The sequence below is a fragment of the Eptesicus fuscus genome, chromosome 9, assembly GCF_027574615.1.
Source record: "Eptesicus fuscus isolate TK198812 chromosome 9, DD_ASM_mEF_20220401, whole genome shotgun sequence".
In the NCBI taxonomy this organism is placed as follows: domain Eukaryota; kingdom Metazoa; phylum Chordata; class Mammalia; order Chiroptera; family Vespertilionidae; genus Eptesicus; species Eptesicus fuscus.
This window is the reverse complement of record NC_072481.1, coordinates 43,050,497-43,074,827: the sequence shown is the minus strand read 5'-3', so window position 1 is coordinate 43,074,827 and position 24,331 is coordinate 43,050,497. Positions and strand designations below refer to the sequence as shown.

Here is a 24,331-nt window from a genome sequence, read left to right as displayed (position 1 = left end):
AAGGCCTCTGGGAAGCCACCTGACTCCTTGGTCAGGGTTCTTTACACGCTCAAGTATCAAACTCCTCTTTTTGGACCTGCTCACCTCATTTGTAATTACAGACCTAATTAGTACAGAGTAACTGAGACATAAGGGTTGACTACAAAAAGGACTGACTATTAAAAATACACTAAAAACTACTAAACTGTGCACTTTAAAATGCTAACATTTGCCCTGGCTGGTGAAGCTCAGTTGATTGGAGCATTGTCCTCTATACTGAAAGGTTGTGGGTTCATCCCCAGTCAGGGCATGTGCAGAAGGCAACCAATTGATGTTCTCTCTCACAGATGTTTCCCTTTCTCTCTCTCTCTCTCTCTCTCTCTCTCTCTCTCTCTCTCTCTCTCATAAGCATATCCTCGAGTGAGGAGTAAAAAAATTAAAATAAAATAAAATGAAATGGCAACATTTATGTGATGTGAATTATATCCCAATAGTATTTTTTAATTTAAAAATTTTTGTTCAATTATAGCTGTTATTCAATATTATATTACTTTCAGGTGTACAGCATAGTGGTCAGACATTTATGTAACTTATGAAGTAATCCCCCTGATAAGTCTAGCACCCACCTGGCACCATACATAGTAATTATAATATTAGTGACTATAATCCCTATGCTGTACTTTATATCCTCATGACTATTTTGCAACTGCCAATTTGTACTCCTTAATCCCTTCATCTTTTTTACCCAGTCCCCAATCCACCTCCCATCTGGCAGCCATCAGTTTGTCCAATAATAATTTTTTAAGTTAAAATAATGTTTTTAAGTTGGGCCAATCAAAGTTAAATAAGTTTTCTGTCAAGGAATTTCACAGCCTTAAGTTAAGTTAATGTTAAGTGAGCCATAGTCCTAATATGTACCTGCTGTGTCAGTGTCATTATTAATAGCACACCCTCTCACTCCCAAAACTGTCCCAACTTGGACAACAAATTATATGATTACTCTAGCTATATACATCCAATATCCAAGCACAGAATAGAGTTTCTCAAAGATATCTGACCACTGCTATGCTTCCTCAGAATACACTTGAGGAAATGCTGCCTTAGATGGCAGAACAAAGATACAAAGTCATGGAAATACATTTTTTCTGAGACACTAGAATAGATCTCTCATGAATGGAGAATTATTATTAACTGAAAACCTTTTTATAATAGTGGTACTACTGTTGCTACAATTTTAATAGGTGGTAGTAACATAATGAATAGCGTGCTTTTTAAATGAATAATGAACTAAAAACTTGAAATCAAATAAAGACAAAATATAAGGCCTGCACATACCCCTTAAAAAATAAAACAAAGGCATAAGTGCAATAGAGGGATATCACATAGCCTTGAGGAGGCTTTTAATCAAAGAAAGTGAAATAATAGCATGATATGACCAACAAAATGTTGTTATAATCTTACGTTTAATAAACAACATAGTCTGCAGAATGTGAATTTCAATAATCCCATCTTATTGATAAGACCTTAGCTAAAACTATCATGTTCAATTGTGAGAGAGTGTGGTGAGATAGAAAGAATACTAGCTTTCCAGTCAGAGGATCTTAGAATCACATCATGGTTCCAGCATTAATAGCTCTGTGACCATTGGTAAATCACTGAGCCTCTCTGAAACTCAGCTTTCTCATCTATAAAATGGAGCAACATACCAGTGGCTAGAAGGCTCCCACAAGTGTGTGTGAGAATATCTGCAAAAGGCCTGACAAATGCATAGGAAGAGGGAAAGTTAAGTGTTAGCTGCCATTGTTACTATTTTTATTACTACTTTCTTATTCTCTTTATAACAGTGTTCTCAGAATTATCAGAAAAAAAATTAGCAAAGCACAAAATGAACATCTTTCTCACCTGTCTGCTATGCTTCCTGGCTGTATTTCCTTCACGAAGATATCAACTTCTGCCAGATTTTGACTTCTAAGGGCCACCACGCTGAATCCAAGGCCTCCAGTTGAAGGACGCTCTATATCAATATATTCAATTTGCCGGCCCTAACCAAGAATTTTTTTAAAAAGTTAATGAAGTACATTTAACAAAGAACTGAAATCGCCATTCTGCGAATAACACAAAAACAGCTTCTCCTAGGTCATCTCTATAAAACCAAATAAACTCAGAATTTCAGTAATAAATTATTTCTGGAAATCCTCTCACGTGATTATTTTCAGTAGAACATAAGAGGGAATGTGCAGCATTCTGCAACCTCGGGGAATAGAAGAGGTGTTTTCACACTTCATTCGCATTATGAGATGAATCCCCAGCTGAATAAAAATACCCATGTCCTTTCCCACAGAAAATTCTAAACTGCTTTTTATACAGAATTTATCTAAATTCTTTTGATGCAAAACTAATTTTTAAATGAGGAAAGCAAATTAGATATATCAAAAATATGCTGATGGTTAGCCTAAGTCAGAAGCAGATGCATTATTTAGTGTTTTTAATTCTATTGTGATGAACATCCTACTAGTATTTTAATAGGTTAATTTAAAAAGTATGGAAAGGCCACAGTTCAAATGTGTTCTACCTGTGACAAACAAGTATTTTATTGCTTTTTTCTGAATAACCGCATTTGAACTTCATAAATGTCATCAACTTACAAAAGCATCACACAAATAATTATTGGTCAAATTTAAGGGAACAGAACTATAAAATAAAAAAAGAAATTAGATGTAGAATATTATTTAATTATCACACCTTACACAGATTCTTTTTAACTTTTAAACTCATTTCATTTTTAAGACACATTAGAAGATGAAGTGAAAAATTTAAAACATATCCTAAAATTCAACTATTATTTAATTTTTAATAGGTATTAGGGATAAAACTGGATTACTCCTTAAAATGTTTCCATAGATTTTCCTAATTGTGCTAGTTCTAACTCCCATTAAATCTGTTTGATATAAAATAAAAAATAGTTTCATTGGAGGTATGTCACCTGTAAACATATTAATTTTCCTCCTATGATCAAAACTATAAAAATCTCTTTCCTTACAAGTGTAGAGATGTGTCAAATTAGAGTCATTATCTAAAAAAATCTCTCCTCACCACACATGGATATTTTCTTATATAATTTTAACCCAATAAATTTTTAACACACAGATTAAGAAATATCAATTCCTCCTAACAATATAAAAACACAGGCAAACAGAACACATAATACATTTTAAGGCAAAAAGAGTGAGTATCACTTTTTTTAACCTATAACAGGAGGAATAAGCATAATATTCCCATGACAAGATATAACTTTACCTGTGCCATCTGTTGAATGATTGAGTTAAAGTCTTCATTTCCCAACTTAGGGGTCCAAGGAAATAACCCCGATACAGTCAAGTTATTAGCGGATCGCTGGACATTCCCATTAGTAATGGCACCATCTGTGAACACTAATAAGCCTTTCCTAGAAAAGTCAAAGTTGGCTGAACAATCTGAAGGTATATGACTCAGCTGTTGGAGGGAAAAACAAAAGAGAATCAACAGAAACTTATAGGAAACAAATTATTTCTATTCATTAAATGTTATATTTTACCCATCACGTGTAATTTTCATGTTAAGTATATACATGTGAAAGAAATTAAGTAATAGTTACATGAATTTGTATACTTATAAGGCTATAAATTTTATTTAGTATTACACAAATGTTTAACAGCTGAAAATGTGTTCTTGTTTCCTGCTTTCCATCCTTTCCTCAAGTTAATAGCATGTACAACAGTTCATTACATGTCACATACACAGATATAATACTAGTAAACAAGCATATAAGACACTGAGCCTTTTTGCATTTATCTGTACATTTCCATGGGGGAGGCCACAAAACATCTGTGGGTAGTATGTAACAAAAATAACAATAACAGTATTTGTTCAACGCTTGCTATGAGCAAAATACTATACCCAAACTCTTTCATATTACAGCTGCCCTATTATTTTTTCATTTTGTAAACTTAAAAAGTGAGGCACAGCCCTGACCAGTTTGGCTCAGTGGATAGAGCATCGGCCTGCGGACTCAAGGGTCCCAGGTTCGATTCCGGTCAAGGGCATGTACCTTGGTTGCGGGCACATCCCCAGTGGGGGGTGTGCAGGAGGCAGCTGATCGATGTTTCTCTCTCACTGATGTTTCTAACTCTCTCTCCCTCACCCTTCCTCTCTGTAAAAAAACAATAAAATATATATATATTTTAAAAAAGTGAGGCACAAAAAAACCCAAAAAACAAACACAACACACACACACACACACACACACACACACACAAAACTGAGGCACACATGGGAGTAACTCATCCAAAATTAGTTTCAAATGAGTTGCAGAGCCACTCAAACATTGGTACAAAAAAATTGAGAATCCTGTAATTATGGGGAACAGGAAAATGGGTTGATTTTAAAATATCATTGGCTGGTATGAGTGCCAACATGGTACAATAAAGGTAACATCAAGAACAAATGTAAATAGTACCTCTTAGAAAAAAATCAACACCTGGAGAAACTCTATGAGAACACGCATAGAAAAAAATATGACAGGGGCTTAGAGTTAAATGGATAAAATATGAGTATGTAGATAAAAACAGCGAACTATATGAATATAAAAGATTATGATGGAGTAGGTAAAGTACACTTTTAGTCCAGTAAGAGTGATATATTTGTAGTGACCTTTTCCAATTTCTATTGCTACAAATAGCATTCACTGTTGTGATATGGGGCTCATCCCAGGACCAGGGAATACAGAAAGCTAACTTTCAATATGGGGAGTGCTAAAATTACGTATGAATTCTGACTTAGAGAAAGAAATTCAAAGAAAGGCATGTGAGCATTGCTTAATCCTTAGTTAGTTATTTTAAAAAATCACTTGCTAAATATTTATGGGCAAGCATTTTGGTTTATCAGCAAAAAAATATTTTTTCCTTAAACTTTATTAATTTTTACTTAATTCTGCTCCATTATCTCCAATTACATTTAAAATTATCCCCAAATTTAATCTTTAGGATAGCTACTAATTCAAGCTTAGCTTCTATGTTGTATGTAGTGGAGGGAACACATAAATGTTAAAATACCAGGTATGCTGCTTCCAAGGACTTTCTAATCAGACTGTCCATAGCTTTTGATTATTTATTTGATAATTATAAATAATGTGCTACAAGGGTATGATCACTTCTTGCTAAAAAAAAAAAAAGACTCATGAAGAAAATATATTTAAGCTCAAAATTACTTTATAATTTTGAAGAAACTATTGAGAATTCTCAAAGCATCTGACCTTTACTTATTTAAAAAAGTATAAAGCCCATATTCCGAAGATAAGCACATAATCTATTATCAACATTTTTAAACTATCCATGCCTACCATACCCACAGGTCACAAGTCCCAACACAATCTCTTTGCTGAAGTAAGAGTATTTTGAGACAGTTTGTCTCCATCTTTATGCCTTTTTATCTTTCTTTGCTGGATTGAATATATGAACATGTAAAACCCTGATGGGAAACTTACTTGTCCCTTGAGTTGTTTGATGGACTGCTGAAGTGTGAGTATCTGGTTGAAGAGAGGACTTTTCAGTGTCTCATAAAACATGGATAGCTTCTCATTCTGCGATGTGTCACCCTTTTCCTGCAATTTCACTTTCAGGCGATCAAGAACTTGCAGGACCTGCAGTTTGTCTTATTTGAAGAAGGATAAGAGTACAAGTTAAATTCCATCTTATATACTGATTTTGAATCACTAATTAATTTAGTGGTAGAATTATTATAGCCAGTATACCTGTAGCAGGATTTTCAGGCATTTTGAATTATTGTCTTCATTCACTTTAAAGAAACCTAAAGAAAAAATTAAAAATACAAAAGATGATTTTCCATTAGTGTACCCATGTCTACAGTCCTGTATAAAATTTTTTAAATACCTCAAGAACATTCTTGATCAAAAGACTTCACTCAGGTAATTAAAACCACAATGAGGTGCCAGTACACATGACTATGATGACTAAGTAGAAAGCAAGACAACAGATAATACTAAGTATTGACAAAGTTGCGAGGCAACTTCAACTCCCAGATGTGGCACACTTCGGAAAAATGGCAGTTTCTTATAAAGATAAATATACACTTCATACACGACCCAGCATGTGCACTCCTACTTACCCAAGAGAAATGAAAATATATGCCCACGAATCACCTTTACATGAATGTTTATAGCATTTTTATTTATAAAAGCCCCAAACTAGAAAACCCCAAATGTCTAATAACAGATGAGTGGATAAACAAACTATGATATGTAAACATGATAGAATACTTAGAAATAAAAAGAAAAATAATGACTGATACATATAACATGGTGAATCTCAAAAACAGCATGTTGAGGGAAAGAAACAAGACAAAAAGAATATAAATGGTATAATTTCATTCCTATGAAGTTCAACCTATAGTTATAGATTTAGTTTACCTGGGCAGGTGGAAAGGAGTTGACTGGGAGGAAATCTGAGGAAGCTTTTAGGGGTGATGAAAATGTTCTGTTTTAAATGGGGTGCTATTTACACAGATGTATACATTTGTCAAAAATACACTGAAGTATATATTTTAAATTGGTACATTTTATTTTATGTAAATTATACTTTAAGAAAGTTGATTTCTGAAAAAGGATGCTGGTCTGGAAAAGAACATCCAAATTAAGGGATCAAGAAGATTTTGGAGATTTGGGGGGAAAAAAAATCTCCAACATGCACAAATGATCCCAGACTCTTACTAGTCATCTGAATAGTGTTTATTAAATCCAGTGATTAGCTCAAGCTAGACTAAAATGTAATATAATTGAAATTCAAAAAGCTAGCAAAGCCTTTACTTTTGTTAGCGTAGGTATAGATATTAATAAAGGGAGGGAGAAAGGGAATCAGACATTGCTGAGCCTGATGGACTGGGGGAGCTGAATCAGAAGGGGGGTCTGCTTTGCTAGGAAATTGCAGCATTCATAGGCATCATGGGGGATTACAGAATTTCCCCACTAAGGGGGTTAACACCCATCCCTCCCCTGTGTAGGGAGGAAGAACCAAATTTCCAATCACCCCAGGATACAACCCATCCCTTGCCCAGACTATGGGAGGAAGGAATAAGCAATTAAGGGGGAGGTGCTTCTACTACGAGGTGTGCACAGTAGGAGCCAAGAAGATGACCAAAAACACATGTCTATTTAGCCGGGTGTGGGGAAAGATCAGATTGGATGATGGACACAGAACCCCTGGGAAGATCTAGGAAATGGATTGGTTAGAGGGAAGACTCATCAGAAGCCCATAAAAGATTGGGAAGTTGGCTGGTTAGTTTGAAAGGGTACCACCTGGTCCTTTCCAAGCCAGAGATAATATGATCAGTCCAACAAAGGCTCGCTTGCTCCCTCCCACTCTGTGTCTCTGTTTCTCTCTCTGGCTTGCTCCATGTGCCCACCCCAGCTCTCACAGTGTTCTCTCTCTCTATCAGCCATGGGCCCTGGCAGCCACACAGCCAGGAGCTACCCAAACTCCAAACGCAGGCCCCAATGCAAGCCTGGGTTCAGCAACGGGGAGTGCAGCTGGGAAGCTAGACTAAGCCAGCCAGACGAGGACAGGTCCTGAACTGGACTGAACCAATGGCACAGAATTTCTAGATCTCGGCCTTTGTTCTGTGCCTGATGAAGACAAGGCTGGACTTCTTTCACAGCAGAACAAAGCTGAACCGGAACAGTCCTTTGATTTTGCTCCTACAATAAACCTTACCACTACACCCCATCCTCCCATACGTGGGTCCCTGAAATGCTTTCGTTATGACTCTGTGAAAGGGCCCTATTTCCACCAGCAACACTATGACTAATGTGGCGCTTTCACAGTGGTCATTTTTACTCATGTACACTGTTGTAATGAGTCACCAAAGAAATGTGAGTATTACACAGTCAAAATTATCTTAAATCAGTACACTTTGCTGAATGAGATCTTTATCTTCTAATTCAAGGTCACTAAGTAAGAAAACATACTAAAAATCAGTAAGGGACACCAGTGTGGCTCAGTTGGTTGGGCGTACTCCCAGGCACTGAAAGGTTGCTGGTTAGATTCCTGGTCAGGGCACATGCTGGGGTTTCAGGCATGATAACCAGTAGGGGGCATGCAGGAGGCAGCCAATCCATATTTCACTCTCACATCCATGTTTCTCTCTCTCCCTCTCCCTTGCTCTCTCTCTCTCTCTCTCAAATCAATAATAAGTAAATCTGTAAGGACTGCCATTGGCATGGATAAAAGGCCTGGCCTATGCATTCCATCAAAAAGTTCACTGGATTCAATGAGAACTACCGAAAGAACTGCTGAATAGAGCATCGCAGAAACATTTCTGATGTGCTCAGTATCTCAACTGTGCAACCCTTACAACTACCCAGTGACAGGGAACTGAATAACAGAAGGGCACCGTCCTTTTCTATAGAGCAGCCAGCCCAAGGGGAATGACAAGAGCAGCTTTGTGGTCACTTATACACCAACCTCTATAAATCAAAGAATGCAAGCCAAAATTATGAGATGCTATTTTTTACTGTCATTTTGGATATATATATAAAATTGATTTCAGAGAGGAAGAGAGAGATATAGAAACATTAATGATGAGAATCACTGATTGGTGCCTCCTGCACACCCCCTACTAGAGATCAAACCAGCAACCCGGGCATGTGCACCTGACCAGAATCGAACCTGGGACCCTTCCGTTTGCAGGCCAATGCTCTATCCACTGAGCCAAGTCAGCTAGGTCTGTCATTTTGGCATTTTTAAAAACTAATAATAGCCTGTACTCTCAATGTCATGGAAAAAAACAAGTGAGAATATCAATCTATGCAATTTTTTAAAAAGCAACATAGCAATATCTACCAATATATTAAAATTTATTTTTAAATTTTAATTGACTGATTGATTTGCGAGAGAGAGGAAAGAAGAAAGGGGGGAGGGAGGGAAGGAAGATAGATAAACAGATTTGTTGTTCCATCCATTTATGCATTCCCTGGTTGCTTCTTGTAAGTGCCCTGACCAGGGATAGAACTCACAACCTTGGTGTATGGGGATGGTGCTCTAACCAACAGAGCTACCGGGCCAGGGCTCCAATATATTAAATTTACATTTTTTACCCAGAATATCTACTTCTGAATGTCTCTCCTAAAGGAATATTTGTAAAAGGACACACAAATGTACGTACAAGGATACTTACTGCAGTGTTTTTAATAACAAAACTCCTGGAAAAATGGAACTATCAAAAGCAATCAGTCATGGCCAGCCAGCATGGCTCAGTGGTTGAGCGTCAACCTATGAACCAGAAGGTCACAGTTCCATTCCCAGTCAGGGCACATGCCTGGGTTGCAGGCTCGGTCCCCAGTAGGGGGCATAAAGGAGGCAGCCAAACAATGATTCTCTCTCATCATTGATGTTTCTATTTCTCTATCCTTTCATCTCTGAAATCAATAAAAAAATATTTCTTTAAAAAGCAATCAGTCATTAAAATAATAAAGTAGGGCTGAATGTATTGAAACGGGAATGGGGCTGAAACATTTAACAGACAGCTTGTGGCTCACTCCTTCAGCTAGGGATTCCCAGCTTGGTACCAGACCTCCAAACAAACAGATAAGAGTCCCTTGTTTTAAAATGTCAGGAAATACCTGATCTGTCTTAATTGCATTTTGTAAATAATCTGAGAATGTATGGACTCTTAAGGCATGCCTGGCTGTAAGATGAGAGATAAGCATACAGACATTTTCTATTTGTATAACTAATGGAATATAAAACATGGGATTCCCCCAACAGAAAAGGTTTCGATATTGTTCAGAACTTGTCTGGTAACAACCCCACTCCCATCCCCTAAAAAAAAAAAAAAAAAAAGTTCTGAGGTTGAATTTTACTCTTGTAAACAAATTAAAAATTACAGGAAACGTCTGTCAGAAATCCTATCTAATAAAAGAGTAATATGCAAATTGACCATCACTCCAAGATAGAAGATGGCCACCCCCATGTAATCAAAGATGGCTGCCCCCATGTGGACACAAGATGGATACCACAAGATGGCCTGCAGGGGAGGGCAGTTGTGGGCAGTTAGAGGTGACAAGGCCAGCAAGGGAGGGCAGTTGTGGGGGGGACCAAGGCCTGCAGGGGAGGGCAGTTGGGGGGCACCAGGCCTACAGGGGAGGGCACTTGGGGGGACCAGTCCTGCAGGGGAGGGCACTTGGGGGGACCAGGCCTGCAGGGGAGGGCAGTTGTGAGGGACCAGGCCTGCAGGGGAGGGCAGTTGTGGGCGATCAAGCCAACAGGGAGGGCAGTTAGGGGTGACTGGACCAGCAGAGGAGGGCAATTGGAGGAGACCAGGCCAGCAGGAGAGGGCAGTTGGGGGGTACCAGGCCTGCAGGAGAGGGCAATTGAGGGGGACCAGGACAGCAGGGGAGGGCAGTTGGGGGGGACCAGGCCTGCAGGGGAGGGAAGTTTGGGGGGGCCAGGCCTGCAGGGGAGGGCAGTTAGGGGCTATCAGGCTGGCTGGGGAGCAGTTAGGCATCAATCAGACTGGCAGGGGAGTGGTTAGGGGGTGATCAGGCTGGCAGGCAGAAGCGGTTAGGGGCAATCAGGCAGAGGCAGGCGAGCAGTTGGGAGCCAGCAGTCCTGGATTGTGAGAGGAATGTCTGACTGTCTGGTGGGATTGGGCCTAAACGGGCAGTCGGACATCCCTCAAGGTGTCCCAGATTGGAGAGGGTGCAGGCTGGACTGAGGGACCCCCCACCCCCATGCACATATTTCATGCACCGGGCCTCTAGTACATTTATAAATGGCTTTGTGTCGATCTATATGTAACTAGGTATTGTGGATGACAAAAGGTGCCACATACTGAACAAATGGTGGGCCTTATAAACTCAGAGATGTAAAGCAGTGTTCGGCAAACTCATTAGTCAACAGAGTGGCAAACCGTGGCTCGCGAGCAGCAGTTTGCTGACCACTGATCTAAAGTAACTACATAGGATGGTCCAAAAGGAAAACTTTCTAACTAAAAGGGAGTCATGGAAGGGAGTCTCATTCTAGGCCCGTATCTTCCCTGACAAAGTTTAATCTTTACCTTAACTGAGCCTGTCTATTGTATTTTTGCACTTATGATAACGTACCTTGGGAATGTCAGAGTAATTTCCTTTTTCCAGGACCCCTCACTGCACAAGACCAGAGACCACAAAACCCCTCATTATTATTGTTATTGAGTTAATTGTTAACTATCCTGTACCCACCAGTATAAAAGACGTATGTGTCTATTCCTTTCACTTTTTATCCAAATCCAGAGATCTTCCCCCTTTGCTTTCTCCCACCTCCCTAATCTATCACCAATGGATTTTATGTAATCCCTTAGCCTCCTCCTTTGATTGTAATGTATAAAATACGGTGCAAAACTGCTGTTCTCTGGAGCATTTTCTCAATTCATTGAGATTTTGCTTCTCGGCAATTATTGTCAGTTTGCCTCAAGTAAACTCATAAAAATTCTCTACAGGTTTAAACGTTCCTTAGGTATTTATGTTTATGATATGGCCTGATGTGGAAGAAAGTGACATTCTTGGAAGCTGTGCCTACAGGCTAGGTAGGGTCTTTTCTAGGAAGGAATGTCTGTGCCTGGATCCTGGACCAGCCTCCGCCTATAACCTCTGGTTCATGAGTAAGTTTTGGTGCTGGCTAAGATCGCTCATTCACATGAGTGTACTTTGACAATTCAACCCTTTGTGTTAACAAAGGGACATTATTTAATATACACAATTGAACAGGGAAAACAGCAAGTTTCAAGATATATGCTTATTGTCTCCTTTTCATAAAAAAAAATACACATATTTGTATGTGTGTTGGCTTTTAGACTCACAATCACAGTCAAGTTAAAAACAGTGATTACTTCTTGCCGAAACCGGTTTGGCTCAGTGGATAGAGCGTCGGTCTGTGGACTGAAAGGTCTCAGGTTCGATTCCGGTCAAGGGCATGTACATTGGTTGCGGGCACATCCCCGGTGCGGGGTGTGCAGGAGGCAGCTGGTCGATGTTTCTCTCTCATCGATGTTTCTAGCTCTCTATCCCTCTCCCTTTCTCTCTGTGGAAAATCAATAAAATATATTTAAAAAAAAAACACAAAAAACAAACAAACAGTGATTACTTCTAGAAAGTAGAAGTAGGAATAGGGACATAAAAAATTAGACTTTTACTTTACAGATTTTAGTGCTTTTTGAACTTTATTTTAAAAGCATGTATTAATTTTAAAGGGGACAAAAACATAATGGCTAAGATGGCCTAATGAGAGAGCAAGACAGATTCATAGAAAGGTAACATAACCCAATAGGATAATTATATTGTAAGACACATGCATACAATAGCAGAGGTGTGTATGTATCATGTGCTAAGAGAAATCATAAAGGGAGAGTGACTAACTCTGCCTAGGTGATATAATTGTAATTAGCTAATCTACACTAGTAAAAGAGAAACACGCAAATTGACCATGCCTCCGCTACGCCCACAAGCCACGCCCACAAGCCAATCAGGAGCGAGTATGCAAATTAACCCAACCAAGATGGCTGCAGCCACAGAGCAAGCAGGAGGCTTGGGTTTCCCCGGCAATGGAGGAAGCCAAGCTTCCCGCCCACCCTGGCCTGCCCTGGCCTCTGCTCAAGGCTACAAAGTTTCAATTATAGAAGATAAATAAATCCCACATGCCAGGGCCTCCACTTGGGTTGCCAGGGTCTGTGGCCGGCCTGCAAACCACCACAGGCCTCTCGCCCAAGCCGCCCCAAGGGAACCCCTACCCTGATCCAGGACACACTTCAGGGCAAACCAGCTCGCCCCCACCCATGCACCAGGTCTCTATCCCAGTGGTTGGCAAACTGCGGCTCATGAGCCACATGCAGCTTGCAAGCCACAGTTTGCCGCTCTGTTGACTAATGAGTTTGCCAACCACAGCTCTATCCTATCTAATAAAAGAGTAATATGAAAATTGACCATCACTTCAACACACAAGATGGCTGCCTCCTGTGGTCAAAGATGGCTGCCTCCATATGGACACAAGATGGCTGCCACAAGATGGCCAGCAGGGGAGGGCAGTTGGGAGGGAATAGGCCTGCAAGAGAGGGCAGTTGGGGGCGATCAAGCCTGCAGGGGAAGGCAGTTAGGGGTGACCAGGCCGGCAGAGGAGGGAAGTTGGGGGCAACTGGGCCTGCAGGGAAGGGCAGTTGGGGGGGACCCAGGCCTCCAGGGGAGAGCAGTTGGGGGGGGGGGTACCTGGCCTGCAGGGGAGGGCAGTTAGGGGCAATCAGGCTGGCAGGGGAACAGTTAGGCATCAATCAGGCTGGCAGGGGAGTGGTTAGGGGGTGATCAGGCTGGCAGGCAGAAGTGGTTAGGGGTAATCAGGCAGAGGCAGGCGAGCAGTTGGGAGCTAGCAGTCCTGGATTATGAGAGGGATCCCAGATTGGAGAGGATGCAGGCTGGGCTGAGGGACACCTCCCCCCCCCCCCCATGGACAAATTTTGTGCACCGGGCCTCTAGTCCTATATAATAAAAGACTAATATGCAAATAGACTGAATGGCGGAACAACCGAACAACCAGTTACTATGATGTGTGACCACCAGGGGGCATGCGTGGAACATGGTGGGCGTTGGCCGAGGTGGGATGGTGGAGCAGGTGAGCGGGGGCACCAGACCAAGGCGGGGTGTTGCTCGCTGTCAGCGGGACGAGCCTCTGGTGGTTACTGAAAATTCTTTGCTCCCACACGCTGCAGTCCCACCCAGTGCTCCCACACACTGCCAGCACCTGGTGCCGGTCCCAATCGTTCGGCGCCATCAGCGGGTGCGAGCGGCAGCTGCTGGCCCCAATCGCCCCCAAGGGCTTCTCCACCTCCACCTGCTCCTGAGAGGCAATCGGGGCAGCAGCCACCACTCACACCCACTGATGGTGCTGGCCCCGCTCGCACCTGCTGCTGGCACTGGCCCCAATCACTCCGTACCGTCAGAAGGTGCGAGCAAGGCTGGCGCCATCAGTGCATGGGAGCGGTGGCAGCAGGAGTGGGGCTGCCGGCAGAGAGGGGAGCAGGACTGCTGGCAAATAGGGGACTGGGGGCCGTGGCAGGAGGGGCCAGGCAGGGGAGCAGAGGATGGGCTGAGTCCCAACCCTGTGCCCACTGCAGCCTCGCAGCCCACAGTTCCTTTCAAGGTGCACAAATTCATGCACTGGGCCCCTAGTCCTACATAATAAAAGGCTAGTTGCAAATCAACCAAACGGCGGAACAACTGGTCGCTATGACAGGCACTGACCACAGGGGGCAGATGCTCAACACAGGAGCTGCTCCCTGGTGGTCAGTGCAATCCCACAGAGGGAGCGCCGCTCAGCCAGAAGTCAGGTTCATGGCTGGCTGGCGAGCACAGCAGCAGTGGCGAAGCCTCTCCTGCCTCCACAGCAATGCTAGGGATGTCCAACTGACGGCTTAGGCCTGCTCCCAGACTGCAAGAGAGCTCAGGCTGGACTGAGGAACCCTCTCCCCCTGGGTGCACAAATTTCGTGCACCAGGCCTCTAATTATTAATAATAGGAAAGGAGCAAAGGGAAGACCAGATATTATAGGCATGTCATTTAGGCAGCTTTGCCAGTAAGCTACAACCTTACACTCCCCAGGGGTTTAACAAAGGGGAGATAGATGCATACCCAGCAAAGTTGGGGTAACACAGGGAATGTGCTTGCTGTCAGTCACACCTGAGAACAAAGGACATTGGCCTGAATCGGCGTGGCTACTGCAAGAGCAGGAAATTTGGGATATTTAATCTCCTGAACAAAGGAGTTCATGCTCTTGGCTCCTCTTGCTACTCTTGGGACTTGTGTGACTCTGGGATTGTGGGGCTCCCTTGCATTCATTCACACACAATGGACTAATGGACTGAAACTAGCCTGAGGCTGTATTGGGCCTGTCTCCAACATGGAAAGGAAACTTTGGACACTGGCTTTGCTGCTCGCTCTACTGAAACCCCAGCTACACTTTTTCTATGACTGGACAAAGGGAAATGGAACTTTGAAAATCCAGGGATGGAATTCCACACAAATAAAAATTACCCATTCTCCCATGTAAGTCTCAGAAAATTCTTTTTCTCTAGATATCATAAGGACTCCACCCCCAGCACCCGACGGGGATAAGGACCCCTCACTTCATCCAATATCACAGGGAAGTTTGGGAATGCTGAAATGAGAAAACATTAGAAACCTCTCCTAAAAGAAAAAGAATGGGGTATAAAAGGAGAGTAAACATTTCTCCTCTTTTGCCTAAGATAGTCTCAGATTACCTGGCATCATTATTAACAGTGCTCCATTTCACTCTGAAAGTGCCCCAGTTTGAATGACACAGGACTTCTCCATGTAAGTGGTTCTCAAATTTTAGCATGCAGCAGACTCTCCAGGAGGGCTTATTAAAACCCCCGCTGCTGGGGCCCATACCCAGGGTTTCTGACTTTGTGGGTCTGAGGGGAAGCCTGAGAATTTGGATTTCTAACAAAGTTTCCATGTGAAGCTGATGCTGCCAGCCTAGAGACCACAATTTGAAAACCACTGCATACAGGTATAAAAGTGCATGACTTTTTGTGAGAACAGAATGAGCCCTAAATGACCTAGTATACAATCTCTAAAAGTAGCAGAAAGGGCAAAAAAAAAAGTAGTTGAGACCACGGTTACTCCAAGTGTGGACTGCAAATTGATGCCTGGCTACAAACAGATAAGTACCAAAATTGGGAAACTATGCAATGTGGCCGAGTAATTTATATCTATTAAATTTAGTAAGAAAAAAACTTGACTTCCCTTGTACTTCTTTTTTTCATTTCATTTTTCTAATAGTTCACTTTTCTAATAATTAACTTTATAAAAATATCAGTCCTTGAAAGACTGGGTGGGGAAAACCCTGATCTTTCACCACTAATAGTTTGAGAAGCACTGGTTTAAATAGGACTACTTCGAGAGGGGCCTTGTAAATCATGCTAAGTAGACTGGTCTTTATCCTGTAAGAAACAGGAAGTAATTAAAGGCTTTTAAAGGAGGGAAGTATTGAGTCCACATTTCTATTTAAAAAGGTAATTCTGGTAATAGGATAGATTAGTGGTCTTCAAACTTTTTTAAACACACATTCCCATCAGTAAAAATATGTTGACCACTCACATTTTTTATAATTATAAACATATACTACTATATTTACATGTCATATGTGTTTTAAAACATATATAAAATAGAAACATTAAAAGTAAGGTAAGCCGAAACCGGTTTGGCTCAGTGGATAGAGCGTCGGCCTGTGGACTGAAAGGTCCCAGGTTCGATTTCGGTCAAGGGCATGTACCTTGGTTGCGGGCACATCCCCAGTGGCGGGTGTGCAAGAGGCAGCTGATTGATGTTTCTCTCTCATCGATGTTTCTAACTCTCTATCCCTCTCTCTTCCTCTCTGTAAAAAATCAATAAAATATATTTAAAAAAATAAATAAATAAAAAATAAAAGTAAGGTAAAAACTAAAAAGCAAGGTTTTACTGTCACCTTCTTACCCTCCCAATGGATCCTCCTGCACATTTTGAAACCACAGTGGCCATGTCCCAATCCTGACTCATCCTATATAATAAAAGGGTAATATGCAAATTGACCCTAACGACAGAATGACCAGAACAACCACTGGACCAGTCACTATGAGGTGCACTGACCACCTCTTGGTTCCTTTCCCCAGCCAGCGGGCTCCAATCACCTGATGGCCATGCACAGCAGGGGCGGGGCCGGCAAGCAGGCGGGAACAGCCAACCTCTCGGTCCATTTCCCCAGCCGTCAGGCACTGATCACCCAATGGTGAACGGGGAACCGGGGGTAGGGGGTGGTGGGGCTGGTTGTGGACAGCTGGGGAAGATGGCCCTGATCGCAGGCCAGGCCTAGGGACTGTACCTGCGCACGAATTTCATGCACCGGGCCTCTAGTAGTTAATAAAGGCTAACCTATGTCCTCAAAGCAGGTCTGGAAAATTACTACAATCTCGTGGTATTGAGTTAAATCTAGGGAAGGGGACTAAAACCTTAAGAATATATGAGGACAGAAGGAAGAAATGTAGCTACAACTGAACATCCAGCAAGCAGCACTCAGATCTCACTCATGTCATAGTCGTAGGAAATCTTCAGCCAAACAACTTTGACCTTGTGAGGTCTGATCAAATAATTGAATTGATACCCCCTGCCCTGGGAACTGACCTTTAGCTCAAACCACATTCCACTTGCTAAGACCATTATCTTTCCCCTCCGGACTTTCCCAGGATCTAGACTCACCCAGAGAGTTCCCCACCAAAAAAGCCCACCTAGAGTTCTTTAAAATCTCTGACTCCCTCGTCCCTGAGTGCTGGCACCATTTTGGAGCTCAGCCCATCTGGGTTTCCAGATGACCTAATAAATTTATAATGCCTTACCACGTTTGGCCTCCTGCATTCCTGCTTTGTTGACTCTAACAGACCTATTTGGCTAGGCTTGAGAAACCAACAGTGCTTATAGTAAGAAATTTCAAATTTGCTTAAACATGGCAAAGCTGACTCTAACTTGTCACAGATAGGCTACCTACAATAGTCATAATCTAAACATTAAAATGCCACTGTCTTCATAGTTGTACAGCCTCCAGAGAATATATGGTTCATTAAGCTCAGCAGCTTCTACTCCATATTGATCAAGAGAGTTTGTACCATGAATTTTTCATGTCTGGTTCACTGTAGGAGTTGACTGAAAGAAATTATTGTAATATTGTGGCTTTTAAAAAAAAGTACCCAGCCCTTAGCCATTACCAATTAATTGAATATTTGGGGGGGGGAGGGGAAGAAAGCTGATGCATAGATAAAATTTAATGTGATTTAAATTTCTAAGTGGAGGAAACTATTGAAAAGATTTATTAACCTCCTCAGTTCAAGAATTTAAAGCAAGTACCCTGAGAAACACACTTTTCAGACTCCCAATAGCAGACAAGAATGTAACTCCCCAAGATCTTTTATACTTCTATCTCGAACTTAACAAGACATCTTATGCCAAGCATGTCAAACTCAAAGGCTAACACAGGCCAAATAAACAAGGCATGCGGCCCACAGGCCGTGAGTTTGACATGCTTGCCTTATGCTTTTATCTTTAAAATTTGGGAGAAAAAGATAACTGGCTATTTGAGAAAGTACAAGTATTCAGCCTCTAACGGCAGATGGGAATTGGGCTGACCACAATTAGATTGCATATAACTCTGCAATGGGAATTCACCAGAGCTCAAGGGAGCCAGGGATTTTGAACAAACTAAAAACTGTTAAATGTAAATAAAGTCATGATTTCAAAAGATACTCAAAAATGGAAGTTTACCAACAACTTTGAGTTTCTAAATGCTTCCTTTGGAGTGCAAAGCTCAGGTTGTGTCTAATCATCATGCCACTGTCCTCAAAGCTCAACATTAAATGAAAAACAAACTCTCTTAGCCAAAGAGAAATGGTGGCTCTTCACTTTAACTACAAATAAACACAACTGATGCCACACTCATGCAGATTCAAGACAGATACCCTAGCCTTGTGTCCCTTCCACGTGATAAGGCCTTTTCTAAACCTCTTGGATATAAAATTATACTGTTTTTGGCTGCTACCAAAACACTATACTGTATTCCTGGACTTTCAGAAACATATATAAATTCCAGAACGATTCTGTTATTTTGGGGCCATATGCTTAAGCCATACGCAATTTTTAAGTCCACTTAATGACGGATATTCAGGATATGTTGAAATTGAAGCAGAAAGATACCATGTTACACTGGAAATCAGGACTGAAAATTGAGTCAGTTCTTTAGAAGAGTTCAGTTGGCTAAATACTAATTTTCTCATTGAACTATTCAAAGTTAATCAGTGCATATCAATATTCTGCCTATAACTTGCCACTTTGAATGAACAAAGTGAAACTGTTTTTATCATGTGCTTTTGTATTCCTATTGGTGGCAATTTTCTCCAATGATTGACAAAAAAAATAATAATATGGACAATTTTCACACACATGGATCTCTGATCATGAAGCCAGTCCCTCATTGAAAAGACCAAAGAATTCATAATCTTCACTAATGATTAGTTTCCACCTCAAATATTCTGTTCAATTCTCCCACACCACATACTGTGTGCCCTTAACTTATCTACAGAAATATGGTCATGCCATTTTGGGCATGCTTATAATATTCAAAACAATCCTAGAAAATTGTGAAATAGGCCAAACTAGGCTTTAGATACTCTTCTCATCAATGTTCACCCTCCTTCCTCCTCATGGCCTTTTCCCAAAAAAAAAAGATTTTATCTGTCACTAAACCAAGGAACTAGTTTTCTGGTGCCTACAATGCACAATACAAAGTCACTGTGTACAACATCTAATTTATCTTCTGAACAATGTATTATCATCTCCATTCTGAAAATGCAGAAAACTTCCTACAATTTCCAAAAACCAGGGGGAACGTACTTTGAAAGAGGTAATAACAGAGAAATACAGCAGAGATGTCACTGATGGGAGTAAATTTCACCTTGGGAGAGAGGGAAGGTCAACTGTTAAGACTTTTTCAGCAGATAACTACTTTAAAAGTGAGAATCAGAGAGTTCAAGTTTTCAATACAAACAGAAGGTTTGTCAACCTGATGTTCAACATCCACTTAACTCAAACCCTTCCTACCATACTCTGTCCTGGAGCTTCAGTAGAAGCTCCAGAAAATAACTCCAAAGGAAACCTTCTTTCTCAAGACAGAAGCCCTACCCAGTCCCTATTATCAAAGCTACACCCATGAATTAGGGACTAAAGCTAAATGAAAACTGGCCTTTACCTGAAGGGCTTCAAACCAGGGCCTGTACACCAACCAGGCAAGGTGCACAGAGCACCAAAGCAAAGGATAAGACTTGGGTTTTGTTTGTTTGTGGGGGTTTTTTTAGAAGTAAGACCAACATTGGAGAATGATTATCGCACAGAGATTTCACTAACTTTTTTTTTTAATCATAAGGCAGTTTGATAAATGAGTGCAATCAATATTGAGAGAATTCAAATCTGAAATTCTTAAAATGCACACTGTATTTGTTTACAATAGTATTGTTTGGCAGGTACTAAACTATGTAAGTGGTAATTATATTGTCTAGTTATCCTTCAGCAATTTGCCTTTTTAGCTCAACTTTATATTTTTAAAGATTTTTGTCATGATGATATACACAGCTCCTCTTCATTCATTGTAATTACTAAATAGTTTTCCGCTATAGGAATACATGATTTATTCATCCAATTTCCTGTTGGTGGGCATTTAGACTGTTTCCTATTGACCGCTAACACAAAAACAGGATTAGAACTAAATATCTATTTCAAGAATCAATTTTTTTCTCGTTTACCCAATAACAGTTCTTGAAATATGGGAGACTGGATAGCCTATAAGCTCAGAAATCATAGAGACCTGGTATCTACTCTTGAAACTAGCTCTGTGGCTCTTGTGGCCAATTGTTTAAATCTCCCTACGCCTCAATTTCCTCACTTGTAAAATAGAGTTAATGAAAATTACTAAATATTTACAGTTGAAAGGACTAAATAAGACAGTATAAAGCATTTGGCCTGGTACACAATACACATTCTATAAATGGTAGCTACTATTATTATTAACATCTCTTTATAATCAAAATTATTTAAGTTATTTTGGGGCCTTCATAAAAGCTAATAAATTTTACTTTTTTAAAAATTGATTTTACAGAGGGAAGGAGGAAGGGAGAAAAGGTGGGAGGAAGAGAGAGAGAGGGAGGGAGAGAGAGAGACATAGATGTGAGAGAGATACATGGCTCGGTTGCCTCCCGTAGGTACCCTACCAGGGATTGAACCTGAAACTAGGTATGGACCTTGACCGGGAATGGAACCCACAATCTTCCAGTCACACTAGCCAGGGTAATAATTAAATCATTTTAGCTAAGATTTGGCTCTGTAATCAATAATGATTTTTGACAGAAGACTAAACAGCAAAAAATTTCATCAATGCAACGAATACAAGGGAGGGGGGCATAGGGAGGCCTATAACGTGGGAGTTTTAAAAAATCAGTTTATAAATAGGAATATAAGTGCCTGAGTAAACTAAAACATCTTAAGGATAAACACACTCATACTGAATCCTAACCAGTGCAAAAATAATGTGAGCCACATTACAAATTATCTCATAGCCACATGAAAAAGAAACAAGTAAAATTAATTTTAATAATATATTTTATGTAACCCAAGCTATACAAATTATATTTCAATATATGTAAATAATATTAAAAATAATTAGGTGCTTTAGACTTTTTTTTTACACTAAATCTTCAAAACCTGATGTGTATTTTACATTGATGGCACATCTCAATCCCACTGAGGCCTATTGCAAGTGCCTAACAGACAGTCACATGTACAAGGAGCCGGCCCTGTCGACAGTGCCGTTTTAACCTATGCCTTTTCAGGAAGATCCCTGCACGGTGTTTTTAGCAAAGACTTTTATTGGCTAATATGACCTCTATTCCTTTTATCAAAATAACTATCAGAGTGAGACACTCACAAACTTGAGTTCTTCTCAATAAAAATAACACAACTCCATAATTTCATCAAAATTGAACACCATAGTGGCGAAGCAAAACGTGGGAGAATAGTGGCTTATAGTTTACAAGACATATTCTCTCGTTTCATTTCAACCTCCCCAAAACTCAGTGAGGTGGATCATTCACAAATGGGAAAACAGACGACCAGAGTCAAGTGACTTGCCAAGCGTTATACTGGTAAGGGGACCCAATTCCATTCCCCAAACTCCACAGGCTGCACAGCTGTACAAACGCAAAACGTAAGTGGGCTCTACTTCTTCAGCAAAGATCTCCCCCATGACTAAAGAAAGGGTTTTGACAGGCTCTAAATCTCTCTCCATTTGCACAAGAATCTAAAGTCAGAGCTTTAAAAAAGGCATTCAAATCTAAACAAAAAACATGTGAGCGTGAAAAAACAAACAAAACACAACACACATAGCAATGGTCAGTCCAGCAATCCCAAATGTTATGGTGGAACAGCCCTGTTTCTCAAAAAAATGTACTCTACTACCAAGGTGGGCAAAGTCTTAAGTAAACCAATTAAACCCCATTTTGACTTCCCCAACCTAATGCTTTTTTGTTAAACTTTAACAAAGCAAGTACATTCAAACTGCTTAGTTATTTAGCTTAAGGATAATTATTAAATGCTTTTAAGTAAAAATGCAATTACAAGGATTACTGAATTCTGAACCACTGTCTCACATCACAGGGTTCTAAAAGTGAACTCACTACAGGAAAATTACAGATTTTTCCTTTTAAGAATACTATCTGAAAGACCATATACCATAATTTTATTAGTGGTTATTTTCAATGGTAGGTGGGATTTTTGTGTGCTTTTAGTTCCTTTTCTGAAAATTCTCTCCAATTTTTCTACAATGAATCTATGTTAGCTTTATGGTTATAAAAATATTAATACATGACTTCAACTTATTAAGGCATCCTTAAACACAGATGAGGGCTTAAAACAATTTCTTTTCAACTTTAAGCAAAGCTATTATTCTGCTCATCTTATGTGACCTTTAATAGGATCTCAATTAACAAGGGCAAATTCCTTCAGAACTCAGTTTACAAATTCTACCCATAAAGTACCTTCCAGCCACGATATTAACTTTCTAATTATTTTAAATTTCTGATAATCCTCATAAAGGCCATTAGGGCCTAGAAACATGAAGCTCATTTTAGCTAAAAGTCACGATCTCGCCTAACTTTTTCTGACGGGGCAAATGAACCCATTTGAGTTTTTACTCCCAACTCCTCCCTAGCTTTCCTTTAAAAAAGAGATGTGTGCAAATGAATTGGTAGCCAATAGGGGCTTAGACAGCCTAGAATGTGCTCTGAACACCCATCCTGGGTGTTAACTGACTTCTTTCTCTTCTAGCTCTCCAGAAGGCTTCTCCATTCATTTACCAAACACTTGTTTGCTGTGCCCCTATCAAAGGCCACACTCCAAAAGCAGCTGAGCAGCACCCTAGAGAAATAAGGCCTGAAAGGTGCACCCTCTCAATCGCGAAGACAAACGAGTCAACAACGAATTCCAATCCCAAGTGACAAGAGCCATCTGGAGCTGTGACAAAGTGCCAAGTGAACACTCCAGGGGGAGAGCAATCGGCCCGCTAGGTGTGCCGGGGCCCGGGGAGCTGGGGAGGGGGGCGGGGAAGGATCTGAAAATGCTTTCCTGAGCGGGCCTTAAAGCAGGAATCCAGCAATTACCCCGAAGGCTGGAGGCCAGAGCGCTTTCCGCCAGGTCCTCCCCATCCGTAACGCGAGGCGAGCAGAGCCCAGGCCGGATCGCCGGCCTGGGAACTCGGCTACGTGACCACCAGGCGCCCAGACAGGGGCCAAGTCGCCCCCTCGCTGGAGTCTGGGCACCCCTCCTGGTCCGGGCCCCCGAGGCAGGCCACCACCTGTTCCCTCTCCCCGTCGCTGGTGGAGGAAAGATTCCCCCCGGCTCTGGGGGCACCGCGGAGGCACCGATCTGGGGGCACCATTGGATCCCTGCCACTCCCGGAAAGAAGTGGCCGAGATTTGAGGGCCGCCAGGGCCTGCCGAGGCGGGCGGGTCAGCGGCGGGCGGCCTGGGCAAGCCCTGGCCCGGGGGGGGGGGGGGGGGGCGGGGGCCGCGGTGGGGTCACCCGGGCCGACTCGGGAGGACCGCGCCCCGCACCCTCCGCGGGCCCGGCCAGCCCCGCGGCGCCCTCCGTCTCCCGTGCCAGCTCCTCCGGGAGGCGGGCAGAGGGCGCGCGGGCAGCAGGGGCGGGCGGCTCCCAGGAGGGGCCCCCCCGGCCGATCGGGAGGCGCAGGGACCCCGCGCGCCCACGCAGCCGGGACCCCAGATTTACCTGGTCCGGCTGAGACGCGGGTGGGAGCCGAGCGGGCGGACGAGCGGGCGGGCGCGGCGTCGGCCCTCCCTCACCTGGGCGGAAGTGAGAGCCAGGGTGACCGCCTCACCTGCGGGCCCTCCCCTCCCCGACCTCCCCGCCCAGGGCGGGGCGCCGGGGTGGCGCTGGCCGGGGAGCCCCGGGCGGCGGGAGGCCGGCTCTGGGGAGGGGGGCGCTTGGCTTCTCTGCTTCCTGCAGGTAAAGTTCGATGGACGAGGGAGGCCCAAAGGGCCTGAGGAAGGTGGGGTCTGGGGCCCAGTGGGCAGAGGAGACGCCAAGAGCTGGGGGCTGCAGGCAACTAAGGGACTGGGGAGGTCGCAGGACTGGTGTCCTAGGAGGGCTGAGCCGAAGGGAGACCCAAGATCC

At 42.2% G+C, this 24,331-nt stretch overlaps 1 protein-coding gene across 1 annotated transcript in view; it reads right to left on the bottom strand.

Annotated features, from left to right (window-relative positions):
- Nucleotides 1–24,005, bottom strand: part of PATJ (PATJ crumbs cell polarity complex component) — a 316,022-nt gene extending 292,017 nt beyond the window's left edge. Inside the window, exons 1-5 of the mRNA XM_028142315.2 lie at nt 23,927–24,005; nt 5,768–5,823; nt 5,501–5,667; nt 3,277–3,471; nt 1,882–2,021 (exon numbers count right to left, since the gene is read on the bottom strand). Of these exons, the coding sequence (XP_027998116.2) occupies nt 1,882–2,021; nt 3,277–3,471; nt 5,501–5,667; nt 5,768–5,789 (524 nt within the window). The 5' untranslated portion in view covers nt 5,790–5,823; nt 23,927–24,005. The remainder of the gene's footprint in view (nt 1–1,881; nt 2,022–3,276; nt 3,472–5,500; nt 5,668–5,767; nt 5,824–23,926) is intronic.
- Nucleotides 24,006–24,331: the final 326 nt, after the last annotated feature.